Source organism: Onychomys torridus, chromosome 3 (assembly GCF_903995425.1).
Source record: "Onychomys torridus chromosome 3, mOncTor1.1, whole genome shotgun sequence".
NCBI lineage: Eukaryota > Metazoa > Chordata > Mammalia > Rodentia > Cricetidae > Onychomys > Onychomys torridus.
Genome location: NC_050445.1, coordinates 39,952,825 through 39,968,610, shown reverse-complemented (window position 1 = coordinate 39,968,610; position 15,786 = coordinate 39,952,825). Strand labels below are relative to the sequence as shown.

Below are 15,786 nucleotides of genomic sequence, written 5' to 3'. Positions count from 1 at the left end.
GTAGTGGGTTGAATTACAATGTTCCCCATAGGCTCATTTATGTGATTTTTGGTCCTGAGGTAATGAAACTGGGCAGGACTAGGAGGTGTGGCCTTGTTACAGGAAGTGTGTCACTCGGAGTAGATTTTGAGGTTTCAAAAGCCCACGCCAGGGCCAGTTTGGCTCTCCCTCTGCCTCCAAGTTGGAGTTCAAATGTGAGCTCTCGGCTGCTGTCTGTCACTCTCCCTACCACCACGATGATAATGGACTAATCCCCCCACCGTTAACAAGCCCCGTTAAATGCTTCTCCTATAAGATGGTGTCTCCTCACGGCAATACAGGAGTGACCATGACATTCTGGAAGAGTGAGTCATGCTCTGAGCGACTGAGCCATCCTCTCTCCAGGCCCTAAACCTGTATTTTTTCTGTCTTTTTTTTTTTTTTCCATTTTTTTTTTTCAGACAGGGTTTCTCTGTGGTGTTTTGGTGCCTGTCCTGGATCTGGCTCTGTAGACCAGGCTGGCCTTGAACTCACAGAGATCCTCCTGGCTCTGCCTCCCGAGTGCTGGGATGAAAGGTGTGTACCACCACTGCCAGACCCTATACCTGCATTCTGCATTCTTAAACAGCATCAGCTAGATCTAAACACTAACACCTAGGGGAGAAAAGTTATGGACTTCTCTGTAATTCAAGTACACCATGCTGTGACTGCCACTGTAGTGTCCCAAGACACCCTGGGAGAAGGGTCAGGCCTAGACATACCCACTTTGAGTCCATCTACCTGGAGAGTTACCTGAAGTCATGAATAAGCAGCTCAGGGGAGACAGAGAGCTTGGGGGTCTAAGCAAAAGTTGGTCATAAGAGAATGGCCACATTCAGGGAATGGAATGAGAGATGGTTCAGAAAGGAAGCGTCAAAGCTGTAGCGAGGCCCAGGAGAAGACGGACCTGAGAAGGGCCAACAGACTCAGAAGTCCGGCCACAGCTTTGGTAGAGAAGGGGAGCAAGGATGAGCCAGAAATGACACATGGAGGCTCATTCCTAAGAGGGTCCATGGGAGCAGTCAATGGCTTTGGAAATGGGTGATTCCAGGAGCGACCCTGTGTTTTACAGACACTGCAAAGTAAAGGCTATGCCAAAATTTTAGCATAGTTTCCTAACAAAATTCTATCTGGTTGAAACTGCATTTTTCTTGGAATACATGGTTGTTTGGCTGTAAGTTACTGTGCTCTATATTAAATTAGGTATTAAATTTTCAAAGTACTTGAGACCTAAGAAAATAAATCGCAGGCCATTTCTACTTTATTTAAACAAAAATACTCAACAATATTCCATAGAGACTTGGGGAGGATGAGAAAACAGATTATTTAACACACACCTTGCACAGCTAAAGGCCTGTGAACTGAGCTCCCTAACATACTGCCACTGTTGGCAAATGGACTAGACACATTGAGGACTCTGATGCTCTGCATCCTGTGCAGATGAGCACATCACTACCTAAAATGAGGGAACTCCAATTCCTCTTAATCCAACTCCAGCATCAGTATGCAAGTGGTCCTAAGTGTGGGAAAGCAAGATTCTAACCCTAAAAGAGGACCAATGGGGCCATGCCAGTCACATGGCACCTGTGTAGTGCACAGCAATCCCTTTTTAGACTAGAGAAAAACTATGAGGAACTGAGTAATTTCCTCCCCCCCCCCAAGACAGGGTTTCTCTGTGTAGCTCTGGCTGGCCTTGAACTCACAGAGATTCGTTGGCCTCTGCCTCCTGAATGCTGGGATTAAAGGCGTGCGCCACCACCGCCCAGCAGGAACTAATTTAAGGCAGCTTTAAATGGCCAACTAAAAGTATATGCCATCTTACCTTTAATTTTTTGCTTGTATTCTTCTGGTCGGTGGAGGTACATGGCTGCAGCATCACCATTGAGAGGATCTATGGGGTTAGGATAGGCCAACAACTGGGGCAGGAAGGACTCAAATATATTGGTAAGATCTGGAAAAACAAACACAAACACTTCATTCACGGTAACATGCAATTTCACCTAATTAGCTCCAGTTCAGTATACTCACTTAAAAATTTATTTAAAAAAAGTTTAAAAATTTATTTTTAGGGTTGGGATTTAGCTCAGTGGTAGAGCGATTGCCTAGCAAGCACAAGGCCTGGGTTCGATCCTCAGCTTTGAAATACAAAAAAAGTCCTTTGGCTGGGCGGTGGCATCGCACACCTTTAATCCCAGCACTCGGGAGGCAGAGGCAGGAGGATTTCTGTGAGTTTGAGGCCAGCCTGGTCTACAAAGTGTGTTCCAGGAAAGGCACAAAAGCTACACAGAGAAACCCTGTCTTGAAAAACCAAAACCAAAACAAAACAAAAAAATTATTTTTATTTGTGTGCCTCCTGTTCACGCAGTGCCCATGAAGGTCAGGTGCCACAGCTGGGTTCGCTACAAGAGCAGTAAGTAATGCATTTTAAATTTATTCTTCGTGTCTTTCACATCATACTCTCTGATCCCACCACCCAGCTCCCACTCTCTTAAATTAGCCCCTGCAATTTCCCCCCAAAAGTAAAATAAAATTTAAGATTTAAGAAAGAAGGGGGGGACCTCATTATGGAAGCTGCAGTATGACAGAGTCACACAGTGACCCCTTTATCCATACACCTTTACACGCAGATGTTCACTGCAAAGAATCACTGGTTTGGTGCAAGGACCCTGGTCTCTGCTACACTGTCATAGAATAGACACTGGGCCCTCACTGGGACTCTATTTGGACATCCCGTTGCTGCCCTGTGTAGCCCCGGGTCTGTAGGACCATCCCCCAAACCTGTGCTCCAGAAGATCACAAATAGGGTGGATCAACACAGAACCCTGGTTCTAGACCTGAGTAGTTGCAGGTTGGTCAGCCCACCAGCTCTCTCATGTCTTCACCACCAGGGGGGCTCCCCAGCACTGCCCTGGCCAGTTCTCCACAGGGTGGTCTCCCAGCCTCCACTTCAGGGCCAGCCAGCTCTACTGTGTCGCCCACTGGAGGTGCAGGGCCCCTCTCCTGAGAAGCACTCTTGACTACAGAGCTACCTCTTCACTCTAACACCGTCCACCTCCCGTCTTGCTCACCTGCTTAAACCACCTACCATGGGGATGATTTTTCACAAAGGTGTGTTCCACAACAACAATCTTAACATCAATCACATTTTTAAAATTTAAACTTAAGGAACCATATTGGGATATAAAGAATATTATTCTCTTTGAAGGGCAATTTTCCCGGCCTTTCCCATCCCATTTCCCCAATGATAGGAGTTTGAATCCCGGGCCTTGTGTTAGATGAGTGTGACCACAGTGTTTTCTCAATTCCAAGTTACTCTATTTCCCAAACTGAGACCCTAGACACAAACACACATCATTTACTGAAAAACATATCACAATAATCTACCCCAACCCAAGCTACTGCTGTTTTTTTCTTTTGAAAAGACCGTATTACTGGGTGCACATGTGACTACTTTGAGGGCGCATGCACCATGGTGCGAACACTGAAGTCAGACGACTCTGTGGGGCTGCCTTTCTCCTCTACCTTTACACGGCTTCTGAGCACTAACTCAAGGACGCATGGCAAGCAGCTCACTCACTCTATACCATCTCACCAGCCCAAAGTGAGTTAATTACTTTTAAAAAATTCACTTTTGTTTTATGGATGTGGGTGTTCTGCCTGAATGTACTTCAGTGCACCACAAGTGTGCAGTGTCCACAGCTGACAGAGGAGGCTATCAGATTCCCTGGAACTGGAGTTTCAGTTATTAGTCACTGATTGGGGGTGCTGGGAATTGAACCTGGGTCCCCTAGAAAAGCAGCCAGTGTTCTTAACCATTGGGCTGTTTCTCCAGCCCCATGAGTAATTCCTTAAAATAGCCATGTTTCACCATTTTCAAAACCTTCTACTGTATCTTTATTGTTGCTGTTTGTGATGCCTAGGCTGGCCACAAACTTGACATGTACCCTTATATTTTGCTTCACCTTACAGGTCCCAAGATCACAGGCAATGTCAACATTCCTTCACGAGAATAGGGCAGGAGAACTGCCACGAGGCTGAAGCCTTACCCTAGGCTACCCAGTGAATTCCAGGCCAATCTGGGCTATTTACTGAAATCTTACTTTGGAAGGGAAAAAAAAGAATGGAAAATTCTTTTTATAGGACTTGACATTTAATAGTCTGTTCCCCAAGTCCCTTGACAAGATCTCACTAAGTAGCTCAGCTGGCCTTGAATTCATAATCCTACTGAGTGCTGGGATTGTAAGAATGGGTAGTAACTTCTACTGGATATAAGTTCTTCAATTATTCAAAATAAGGATAGAAACCTAACCTGGCACGGTGGCACACGCTTTTAGTCCCAGCACTTGGGAGGCAGGAGGCAGAGGCAGGCAGATCTCTGAGTTTGAGGTCGGCCTGCCTAGTCTACAGAGCGAGTTCCAGGATAGCCAGGGCTGCTACACAGAGAAACCCTGTCTCAGAAAAAAGAAAATAAGTAAAAGAAACCCATACAAACCTCTTATAATCATAAATAACCACAAGACAGATAAGTAACCTATTGCTAATATTAACTCTTGTCTTACTGGTATACCCACATGATCGCAGTTACCCTGTGCTCTATAAAGGAAGAAGCCTTGAAATCCTGGGTACAGCACAGCCCACACTTCCCCTGCCTATCAACAGCGAGCTTCAGACCCCGTGCCTCCACTCCTCTTCCTGGCTCCAACCACCCTGCATATAAACACTCCTGTCTCTGGAGGAACACTGAGTAACACAACTCTATTCCTTGTTCTCACTGGATCTGGTCTATTTTCACAATGACTGCCTACGCTCTGTTACTAGTGGATGCTTTCCAAGCCTCCCTACCTGAGATCTGTGCTCCCCATGGAATCTAGGAGGATATGGAAATATTTCTGCTTGTCAAAACAGGGTGGGGTGCTATAGAAATCTCCTGGGTAAGGGCCGAGGATGCTATCCAAGTGTTACAATGCACAGGACACACTCACAACGAAGGACCGTCTGGGTGAAAAGGACAGTTATGGCTGAGAGAAAGAGATAAACACCACATACAAATGGGCATGACTATGCTCCAGGAAAGCTCTGTGTACAAGCAGCCCAACCCCACTCTAGAAAAGCCTCCACAAAGCAAGGGATGCAGTGCAGTGGTAGAGGACTGACTTAGCGTGCCCAAGGCTCTAGGTTCATTCCAACACCACAAAAAGAAAGAGGGGAGGGGAGAAGAAAATCTTTCAGACTGCAGGTTCTTCCTGTTCACTTCCTGGAATACTGTAGTTGTGCTTCTCAACAGAACATTCTGCAGAGATAAAAATATCTTATCTCTGTATGGTCCAAAACATCTGCCACAAATCACATGTGTCTGCTAAAGAAACGGTGAATATAAATCAGGAAATAAGCTTTTCGTTTTATTCAAACTTAATCCCCCCCCCCCCCTCCAAGACAGGGTTTCTCTGTGTAGCTTTGCACCTTTTCCTGGAGCTCACTTGGTAGCCCAGGCTGGCCTCGAACTCAGAGATCTGCCTGGCTCTGCCTCCCAAGTGCTGGGATTAAAGGCGTGTGCCACCACTGCCTGGCCTTATTCAAGCTGCCCACATATGAGTGTTAAAAATTATTCAAGCTTAATTTTATTTCATTTTATTTTATTTTTTGAGACAGGGTTTCTCTGTGTAGCTTTGCGCCTTTCCTGGGACTCACTTGGTCACTCACTTGCCACTACCACCCGGCTCAAGCTTAATTTTAAACACTCATATGTGGGCAGTAGATCCTGTGCCATGTTTCTGGACAGCTTGCTTGGTCTGCTCTCACACCGAGTAGCTCTATCTAGAAGATGAAGATATGCTTCAGAGGTTTCCACCTGGGCCTTTAAAAGGCTTTCTTCACAACAGTGCCATGGAACCAAATTACAGTAAAGTGCGGCACACCAGAACCTACGTGCTAAATTTTAACCAAGAAGGAAAGACAAAACACATTCCCCCTAAGATTTCATAGTTTTAAAAATCTAGGCTGGGTATGGTGATGCACACCTTTAATCCTAGCACTAGGGAAGCAGAGGCAGGGGGATCTCTGAGTTTGAGGCCAGCCTGGTCTATAGAGTGAGTGCCAGGAAACCCTGTCTCTAAAAATAAAAATAAATAAATAAATAGTTGTACAAACCATAATGCCAGAGCAGGGGAGTTAGCAATAGTCACTGTTAACATTAGTGGTAGATGAACACATGACCCTGGCCTCAAACTCTTGATCCTCCTTCCTCGAGTCCCCCAGTTGCTGGGATTATAGGTGTGACCCACCACACTTGGTTTGGCCAGACACACTTTGAGCTTAGGTGAATACTTCATTCAGTACAACCAATGAGATGGTTACCACTTAACTACCAAGTCCATTTCACAAATAAAGAAACTGAGGCACACAGGTTATATAACTTGCCCAAGAGGCTGGATTCCTACCTTGCTGCCTCTGTCAATGGATGAAATATACTGTCATGCTTTCATGATAAGGCAACTAACTTCTCCATGTCTGCAGCAAAACTGCACGGTGCTCAGGGGAGCCATGCATGCCTAGAGACAGGCTTGCCTCTCTCCAAAGCTTCCCTTTCTCACAAGTGCAAGGCCAGCAGAATGGGCTTTAACACAGACTGTCCAGGTGCCTCTGCAGTACTTCAGAGTGGCAATGTGCTTATTTCCAAGTCCCTCGGCATAGGAAATAGCCCATGCTGCTCACTGCCACGTTTTATGACAGGAGCTGCTGAAAGGATTACTGTTGAATGTTCCCACCAAACAACAAAACCTTTTAAAACTAAAACCTAGGTTTTGTTCTCTGTGATGTTCACAAGGATTCTGGGGCTAGAGAAATACTGCAGACCGCCTATTACAGACCCAGGGCTTGCCTGTGTCCTGGGGAGAGATTTCATAAACTTTCCCACTACTTTCAAGCTTCTTCAAGCTACCAAAAGTAGCTTTGCCAATGTGTTTTCCCCAATCAAACCCTTAATTATTGGTTCTCCCTTCCTGTCTATACCCTCTTCCTGTGTTAACACACTTCTGATCCATGTTACAGATGTGCTGAGTCACACCTGTCAAACAGAAAAACAACAAAGGAAAATCCACACTTTTGGGCACCACGAACTTCTGGCTCTGGCCACCAGGAAGCAGTGGGAGCTTCCTCAAATGGCCAGCATGACACTGGGTGAAGAAGCGTGCTCTGCACACGAAGATGTACAGACGCTTCATTCAAGACAAGACATGAGGCTTGGGATTCTTAGAACTCAGTAACAGAGCACTTGGAAGGCTTTAGGCACCAAAACAAACAACTCCCCCCCCCAAAAAACCAAAGGTGCTGACAGAGAAAACCCAAACTACAAAGAGAAATTCACAATGAACTCTGTTTTGTTGTTGTTTTTTTAGGACAGGATCTCACTCTGTAGCCCAGTCTGGCTCTAAATTCTTGGTGATCCTCCTGCCTCAGCCTCCTGATTGTTGGATTATGAGAACATCCTTTCTCACAATGAATTTCTTTCCTAGAATATTTTTGAAGTATTAGGTTAAGAAAATCTTAGAGGCTTCTGCATCCATGTGCTGTAAGCCTGTGTTCACACACAGTCAGGGAATATCAGTCTAAGCACTGCTTGTACCCAAAGTCCAAGCAGGGCTGTGTGTGGTTTTTGGCTCAACCCCAAACATCCGGGTGTGACTATCAAGAGGCTCCAGTTGAAGAGCCTCCCTTAGCCTTTTTCCTAAGTCAGGCTCTCCCTACGGGGCCCTAGCTGGCCCGGAACTCACAGAAAACTGCTGTCTGCCTCCAGAGTACTAGAGATTAAAGGTGTGCGCCACCATGCCAGGCTCCTGAACCCTTTCTCACCACTTTTCCCTGAGAACCATGTGGCCACAACCTTCTCCAGGTGGAGGTATGTCAGACACAAGCAAGACCATAGATCTATTTTAGAGGCATTAAGGGGCTGCCGCCTCAGGAGGGTGGGCAGAAGCAACTATCACCAAATGCACTGTGGGCATTTGGCTTTGCAAACCCCATCAGGCTGCACTCAGTAGTGAACACTGGATGAGAGCCTCAAGTCTAATCTCAGGCCCCCACTAACTTGCTTATTGATCTTCTAAGTCACTCCTCTGCGCACCTCAATTTCTTCACCTGTAAAGAGAAGTATAATACTGCTGTTCTTTATCAGGATGTTTTTACACAGCACTAAAATAACTATGAAACACATTTCAAACTAAGCAAAGGACTAGCCTAAAATATTAATACAAATGTGACATCTCATCGGAGTAGAAATGCCAGCTACCTGTATCTCTGCAGGAGTGTTATGTTAAAATGAATCATACAATTCACCAATTCTTTTTTTTTTTTTTAAAGATTTATTACATATACAGTGTTCTGCCTACATGTATCCCTTCAGGCCAGAAGAGGGAGCCAGATCTCATTACAGATGGTTGTGAGCCACCATGTGGTTGCTGGGAATTGAACTCAGGATCTCTGGAAGAACAGCCAGTGCTCTAACCACTGAACCATCTCTCCAACCTGCAGTTCACCAGTTCTTAAAGCACAGTGACAGTAAGGTGGCTCATAACTTAAAAAGAGGACCCAGCCAGGTGGTGGTGGCACACGCCTGTAATCCCAGCACTCGGGAGGCAGAGCCAGGAAGATCTCTGTGAGTTCGAGGCCAGCCTGGGCTACCAAGTGAGTTCCAGGAAAGGCTCCAAAGCTACACAAGGAAACTCTGTCTCGAAAAACCAAAATCTAAAAAAGAGGACCCACAGTAGAGGAATTCTATGGCTAATGTTTTTTTCTTGGTTGCTTATGAGCCAGTGTCCATTTTTATTTCTTTCTTTCTTCCTTCCTTCCTCTATTTCAACACTAAAACAAAAAAGTATAGTGAATTTCTTGGGTTAAAATCCTGTGGACAGGACAAGTGGTGGTGGTGCATGCCTTTGACCTCAGCACTTTTGAGGCAGAGGCAGGTAGAGCTCTGTGAGTTTAAGGTCAGCCTGGTAGTCTACAGGACAGCCAGAACTGTTACAGAGAGAAACCCTGTCTTGAAAAACACAAAATAAATCCTGTGGATATCTAGGAATGACACTTTGTCTCACTTAAACCACAATTAGCAGTCATGTCAGGGACTTTTCCTTGCACATTCTTTGCTTTTTCAGATATACCACCATCGTATACTGCAGTGAGCACCAGGTGTTAACTGTTAAGGTGGGGCTGGGGGTGGCTCAGTCGGTAGAGTGCTTGCCTCCAGGCACCAAGACCCGAGTCTGAATTCTCAGAAGCATGGGCATACGCTTGTAATTCAGCAGAGGAGATGAGCCACAGAGGCAAGCAGATCCCTGGAGCGTGTCAGCCAACTAGCTTCGGTATTTGGTGATATTACACACTATTAAGAGGAGAAACTCAGTTGGGGATTTAGCTCAGTGGTAGAGTGCTTGCCTAGCAAGTGCAAGGCCCTGGGTTCGGTCCTCAGCTCTGAAAAAAGGAAAAAAAGAGAAACTCGCCAGGCAGTGATGGTGCACGCCTTTAATCCCAGCACTCAGGAGGCAGAACCAGGTGGATCTCTGTGAGTTCAAGGCCAGCCTGGTCTACAGAGGGAGATCCAGGAAAGGCACCAAAACTACACAGAGAAACCCTGTCTCAAAAAAAAAAAAAAAGTAGAGAAGCTCTGTCTCAAACGGTATAAGGTCTCTAAGACACTCCCCCAAAAGTGGTTCTCTGAGCTCCAGATGCACGTGCACACCTCATCTAGCCATACTTCCATTCTCAAGAGCCACTGAGCTCACCCCGCTTTGTCCTTGCACAGGCTACCATAGGTCAGGCTTCCCTTTCAGCCACCCACCTCCTCTAAAGAATCAGCTTTGTAGACTCACTGGGGAGCCCACTGTCCTTGTCTTATAATATTAAAGCAATAGAGCTGATGAAATAGCTGAAATAGCTTAGAGGTTTAAGAGCACTGGCTGCTCTTCCAGAGGTCCTAAGTTCAATTCCCAGCACCCACACGGTGGCTCACAACCATCTATAGTGAGATCTGATGCCCTCTTCTGGAATAAAGGTATACATGAAGACAGAGCACGCATATACATAAATCTTTAAAAAATATTAAGCCAGGCAGCAGTGGCACATGCCTTTAATCCCAGGACTTGGGAGGCAGAGCCAGGCAGATCTCTGAGTTCGAGGCCAGCCTGGGCTACAGAACGAGTTACAGGACAGGCACCAAAACTACACAGAGAAACCCTGTCATGATTCATCCCTAACAGGCTTAGGGCCAGCCAGCCCAAACCAGTAAAAAACATACTTTCTGAGAGCCAACCTGGGTCTGCCTAAGGGCCTTAGCAACTGCAGCTGAGACATGATCTGGACCAATGAGAGGCAGCCATGTCACACCAGCAGATACATATTCATCAGACCTTCCCCCAGGGTGGGGTGGAGGGCATATATGGCTTGCTCATTCCCAAATAAACTGAGCTTGCTGTTTCAACATTCTCCCAGAGTCTGTGTCATTGACTCTGTGCTTACTTGGCCCCATTCCCCCAAAGGGAACAGTAGCGCAGGACCCTGCCCCACAGAATGACCTCTAGAGGCATGTATATTTGAAGTCTGGTTCCCAGTTGGTGGAATGTTTAGGAAGGATCAGAAGGTGTGGCCTTGGAGGAGGTGAGTCACTGTCCTGCCCAGTCCCCCTCTCTGGCTCCCTCCCACCTGCAGACAAGAAAGGGATGAGTTAGGTGGCTCGAGTGTGCTCGCAGCTATTGTTTCAGGCCATGCCTACTGCATGATGGTAACAGACTCACCCTGTGCTTTGGCTATAAGCAATAGAAAAGTAAGATAGACCCCAAATCTATCTTTCTATAACTGCCCTGACAAAACGTCTCTGCTATGTCTCAGTCAAGCTGGACCTTAGATGGATGGAATTCAAGACTCACCTTGACAGGCAGAAAAGGCTCCCTTAGAACAATCACCTCATTTCTCTTCAAGAGCGAGCTCTATTACTATATACATGTGCCCAGCGTGCCCAAGGCCCTGGACTTCATGCCTAGCACAAACAGGACCAAACAGAGCAGCACATACTTCTGACTGACTACCCTGGGCAGTCACAGCCACAGTCACTACTGCCTTTTTTCTGTAATTCAGTAAGGAGCAGGCTGAAAGAAGAGGGGAGAAAATCATTCACAATTAGACAGGGAAAAGGATCAATTCCTGTGGTCTAGAACTCATGATTCCTCTTGTGGCTTACACAGATCTCTTTTCCTGGGATTCTGGCACTGTAATTCAAACTTATGGTTAAGTAAGTTGTGGTCATCTCAGATCTCAATCATGTTAGTCATATCCTTGACTACTATGGAAAAAAAAAAAACAGCCACTGACCTTTCAAAATCCCACCATCAACTTGCAAACAAGACAGGAATTTTTTTTTGTCATGCTCAGAAAAAAAGTCAACTATGAAATTTCTCTTCATTTACTCAGCCAGGTATGGGACTATCTATGATATACAGTGGCCACTTTGGGGGTAGGGTGGATAATGACTGAACTAGAGCTGGGCATGGTGGTACAATCTTTAACCCCAGCCCTTGAGAGCCAGTCAAGGCTACATAAACACCTTGTCCCAAAATAGACAAGAAAACAGCTGGGCAGGAGGTGGTGGCACACGCCTTTAATCCCAGCACTCAGGAGGCAGAGCCAGGTGGATCTCTGTGAGTTTGAGGACAGCCTGGTTTACAGAGCAAGTTCCAGGACAGGCAGGGCTACACAAAAAAAAATTGTCAAAAAAAAAAAAAAAAAAAAAGAAAAAGACTGTCTCAGGTTAGGTTGCTATTGCAGTGCAGTGCAGAGACACCATGGCCATGGCAACTCTTTCAAAGAGAACATTTAATTGGGGTGGCTTGATTACAGTTAGAGGTTCACTCTGTTATCATCACGATGGGGAGTGAGGTGGTGTGCAGGCAGACATGGTGCTGCCTACATCTTGACTTGCAGGGAACAGAAGTCGACTGACTCACTGGGCAGCATCCTGAGCATAGGAATTCTCAAAAGCTGGCTCCCACAGTGACACACTTCTTCCAACAAAGCCACACCCCTTAATAATGCCACTCCCTATCAGATTATGGGGGCCAATTACGTTCAAACTACCACAGAGATTGAAAGAGAGTAAATGAAGACTTCCAGATTTCCTTGGTTGTTTTATAATTTTAGGCTAATTAATAAATTAAAAGCCATCTTTTACCAGCTCCTAGGCAATTTCAGACTGAAGACTTATTTAAACATTTTACAGTTTTTTTCTCCTGCTTACAGTATGTAAACAGTTAAAACTATGAGATTCTACAAAAAAGAGAAATTGCTCATGACCATGGCAACTCTTTCTTTTTGTTTCGTTTTTTTTTGAGACAGAGTTTCTCTGTAGCTTTGGAGTCTGTCCTGGAACTCACTTTGTAGACTAGGCTGGCCTCAAACTCACAGAGATCCGCCTGGCTCTGCCTCCCGAGTGCTGGGATTAAAGGCGTGCGCCACCACCCAGCAAGCACTCTTTTGTTGTTGTTGTTGTTGTTGTTGTTGTTATGTTTTGAGACAGGGTTTCTCTGTGTAGCTTTGGTGCCTGTCCTGGATCTCACTCTATAGACCAGGCTGGCCTCGAACTCAGAGATCTCTCTGCCTCCCAAGTGCTGGGATTAAAGGCATGCACCACCACTGCCTGGCTCCATGGCAACTCTTATAAAGAAGAAACATTTAATTGGGGTGGCTTATGTTTTCAGAGGGTTAGTCCATTATCATCATGGTGGCGCAAGACATGGTGCTGGATAAGTAGCTGAGGGTCCTACATCTTGTAGGCAAAAGTGAACTATCTCACTGGGTATAGCTTAGGTATGAGAGCTCAAAGCCTGCCCCCACAAGTGACACACTTTCTCCCAACAAGGCCACACCCACTCTAACAAGGCTGCTACCACCGCAGCTGCTGCTACCACCGCAGCTGCTGCTGCCGCTGCTGCCGCCGCCACCGCCGCCACCACCATTGGTGAAGACAGGGTCTCACTTGTCTTGGCTGTCCTGGAATTCATGATCATGATCATCATCATTATCATCATTGGTGAAGATAGGGTCTCACTTGTTTTGGCTGTCCTGGAATTCACTACATGGACCGGGCTTGGACTCAGAATCAGAAATCCACCTGTCTCTGCTTCCCTAGTGCTTGGATTAAAGGCGTGCACACCACACCTGGCCCATTAGTTACGTTGTTAGGAAAGAGTTTATTTGTATGATAGGTGTACTTGAGTACATGCACTGTTATATGAACGCTGGGATTAGGTCTTCATGTTTGTACAAGAAGTCTTAACCACTGAGCCACCTCTCTAGTCCTGCATTAGTTATGTCTTCTATTAAGTTTATTACTTCAAATACCAACCTAAAGGAGAAATATTTATTGGCACATCCAATGGCTGCTTGGCCCCATGGACTTTTGGATAAAACACAGAGGAAGTTCTTGTTGGTCAGAGCAGACAGCAAGTAAGAGACCAGGTACTGAGTATAAGCGTCAAACACATGCCTTCAGTGACCCCCTTCCTCCAGCTAGATCCACCTCCTAAAGTTTCTACCACCTCCAAAATAGCACTACCAGGGGGGGCATCTGTTCAACACACGGGCCTGCTGGGGACATTTCACACTTAAACCACAACACCTATGCACCTAAACCAACAGACAACCCTACACTGCATATAACTTGCAGTTACAGGTGAGGAAAACTTGATAAGGGGGCTAAGAAGGTAGCAGATACCTTTGGAATAAAATTTAGTAAAGTTAACCAGAAATATTCTTAGGTAGGCTGACTTTAAAAAAATGAGATTAAAAAAGTAACATTCTTTAAAATAAATGTTGTGTTGCTGGAGCAAGGAAGACTCTGAATCTCTGCTGGCCTAGAGCAGTCAAGAGGTAACTAGAGCAGCCTACCACAGACCTCCTAGAGCGCGTGTGTAGTACACACTAGTATACTGCAAATGTAAATGCATCATATCTGGACCAGTTCATGTTTCACAACTTAAGTGCTAAATGATGAATTCAAGAATGTATTATAATTAGCTGGGTTTGGTGACCCAAGCCTGTACACTAAGGAGGAAGAGGCAGGAGGACTTCAAGTTCAAGGCCAGCCTGTGTTACACAGTGAAATCCAGTCTCAAAATAAAGAGCAAAAACCCCCAGAGACACAGCTATGGGTAGGGTAGAAGGGGGAGGAAGAAGGGAGGGAGAGAGAGACAGACAGACAGACTTAAGTCTATGTGTAGATGAAATGGACGATCTGCTCTCATTCATGTTTGTTGTGAAATCTTTTAACAGAATGTCTATGCAGATAAAACCTAAATAGAAGTTAGCAGGAATTAAGTCACATACTCGAACTTTTAACATACATGATGTGTTTAGTGAATTTCACTTAGTATTTTGGCTTTCCAGTATCTTAAGTTTAAACCAGGTAGTTCTGTTTTCTGTGGGGAAGAGCAACAACAAAGGTCCAGCACCCTAAAACCCAGAGAACACTAACATGTTCTACTAAGTAAAATCTGAACCAAAGAACCATATGAATGTATGCATATTATTTACTTACATATTTATTGTGATATTGGAGATCGAACCCAGGGCTTTGTATATGACAAAGTGCTTCTCACTGAAAAATATCTCCAGTATATGGACCACGGTAAAAGCATTCTAAGCTGGAAATGACAATGGATTCCTTTATCTCAGTACTTGAGGGGCAGAGCAAGGTGGATGTCTGAGTCTGAGTCCACAATGGTTTATGAAGTGAGCTCTAGGCCAGCCAAGGTTACATAATGAGTGAGCCTCTGTCTCAAAATAAAATAGGGGCTAGAGGGATGGCTCAGTGGTTTAAGAGCACCAGTTGCTCTTCTCAAGGACCTGGGTTTGATTCCCAGCACCTACGTGGTGGCTCACAACTGTCTGTACCTCCAGTTCCTGGGGAACTGATGTCCTCTTCTGGCCTCAGAGGGCCCTAGGCAAGCATGTGGTGCAAAGAAATACATGTAGGCAAAATATTCATCCAAATAAAATAATAAATCTTAAAACACTGCTCACCACCTAGTCAATCTCAAAACACTTCTTACCTTACTTGGGTGGTTTTAGGTCACTGTAGTTCAAACCTGACATAACCTTGCTTATCTTATACTAGAATTTGTTATTAACCACCCTTAAATGAAGGCAGTTCATCTGAAATCAATCTGGCTAGTGGAGGTTACCTAGTTTCTGAGCTTGTTATTAAAACTTTTAGAGCATTTGGCTGGTTAAGCATTCAAGTTTTGGAACAGCACAGTTCAGCTGAGATTCCTGTGGATGAGGACTCAGAAGCATCCAGTCTGAGGAAACAAGACCAGCTGAGGAACTGGCGAGGTGAGGTAGCTGTGGCTTGTCTGCTTCTCTGATCTTCCAGCGTTCACTCCAATAACTGGCCTCAGGTTTAATTTTATTAATAAGACTCTTTAAGATTCCTGCTACAGGTTTATGTTTTAGACAGCTGGAGTGATGGTTCAGCAGTTAAAAGCTCTTAACAGAGGGCCTGGGTTCAGTACCCAGCACTCACATGTAGCTAACAACTGTTTCTAATTCTAGTTTTAGGGGATCTGATGCACTCTTCTGGCTTCTTCAGGTACTGCACACACACATGGTATACAGACATACATGTAGGCAAACATTTATAAAATAAATACATCTTTAAGAGCTTAAAAAAAAAAAAAACCACAAAACACTTTTAACTACCAGGCAATAATTCAGTTGTTGTTAATC

At 45.2% G+C, this 15,786-nt stretch overlaps 1 protein-coding gene across 2 annotated transcripts in view; it reads right to left on the bottom strand.

Moving 5' to 3' along the window:
• Ube2h (ubiquitin conjugating enzyme E2 H) overlaps positions 1–15,786 on the bottom strand; it is a 102,738-nt gene that overhangs the window by 7,158 nt on the left and 79,794 nt on the right. For both annotated transcript variants that reach the window (XM_036181344.1, XM_036181345.1), the window contains one exon: positions 1,841–1,969. In XM_036181344.1, the coding sequence (XP_036037237.1) occupies positions 1,841–1,969 (129 nt within the window). The remainder of the gene's footprint in view (positions 1–1,840; positions 1,970–15,786) is intronic.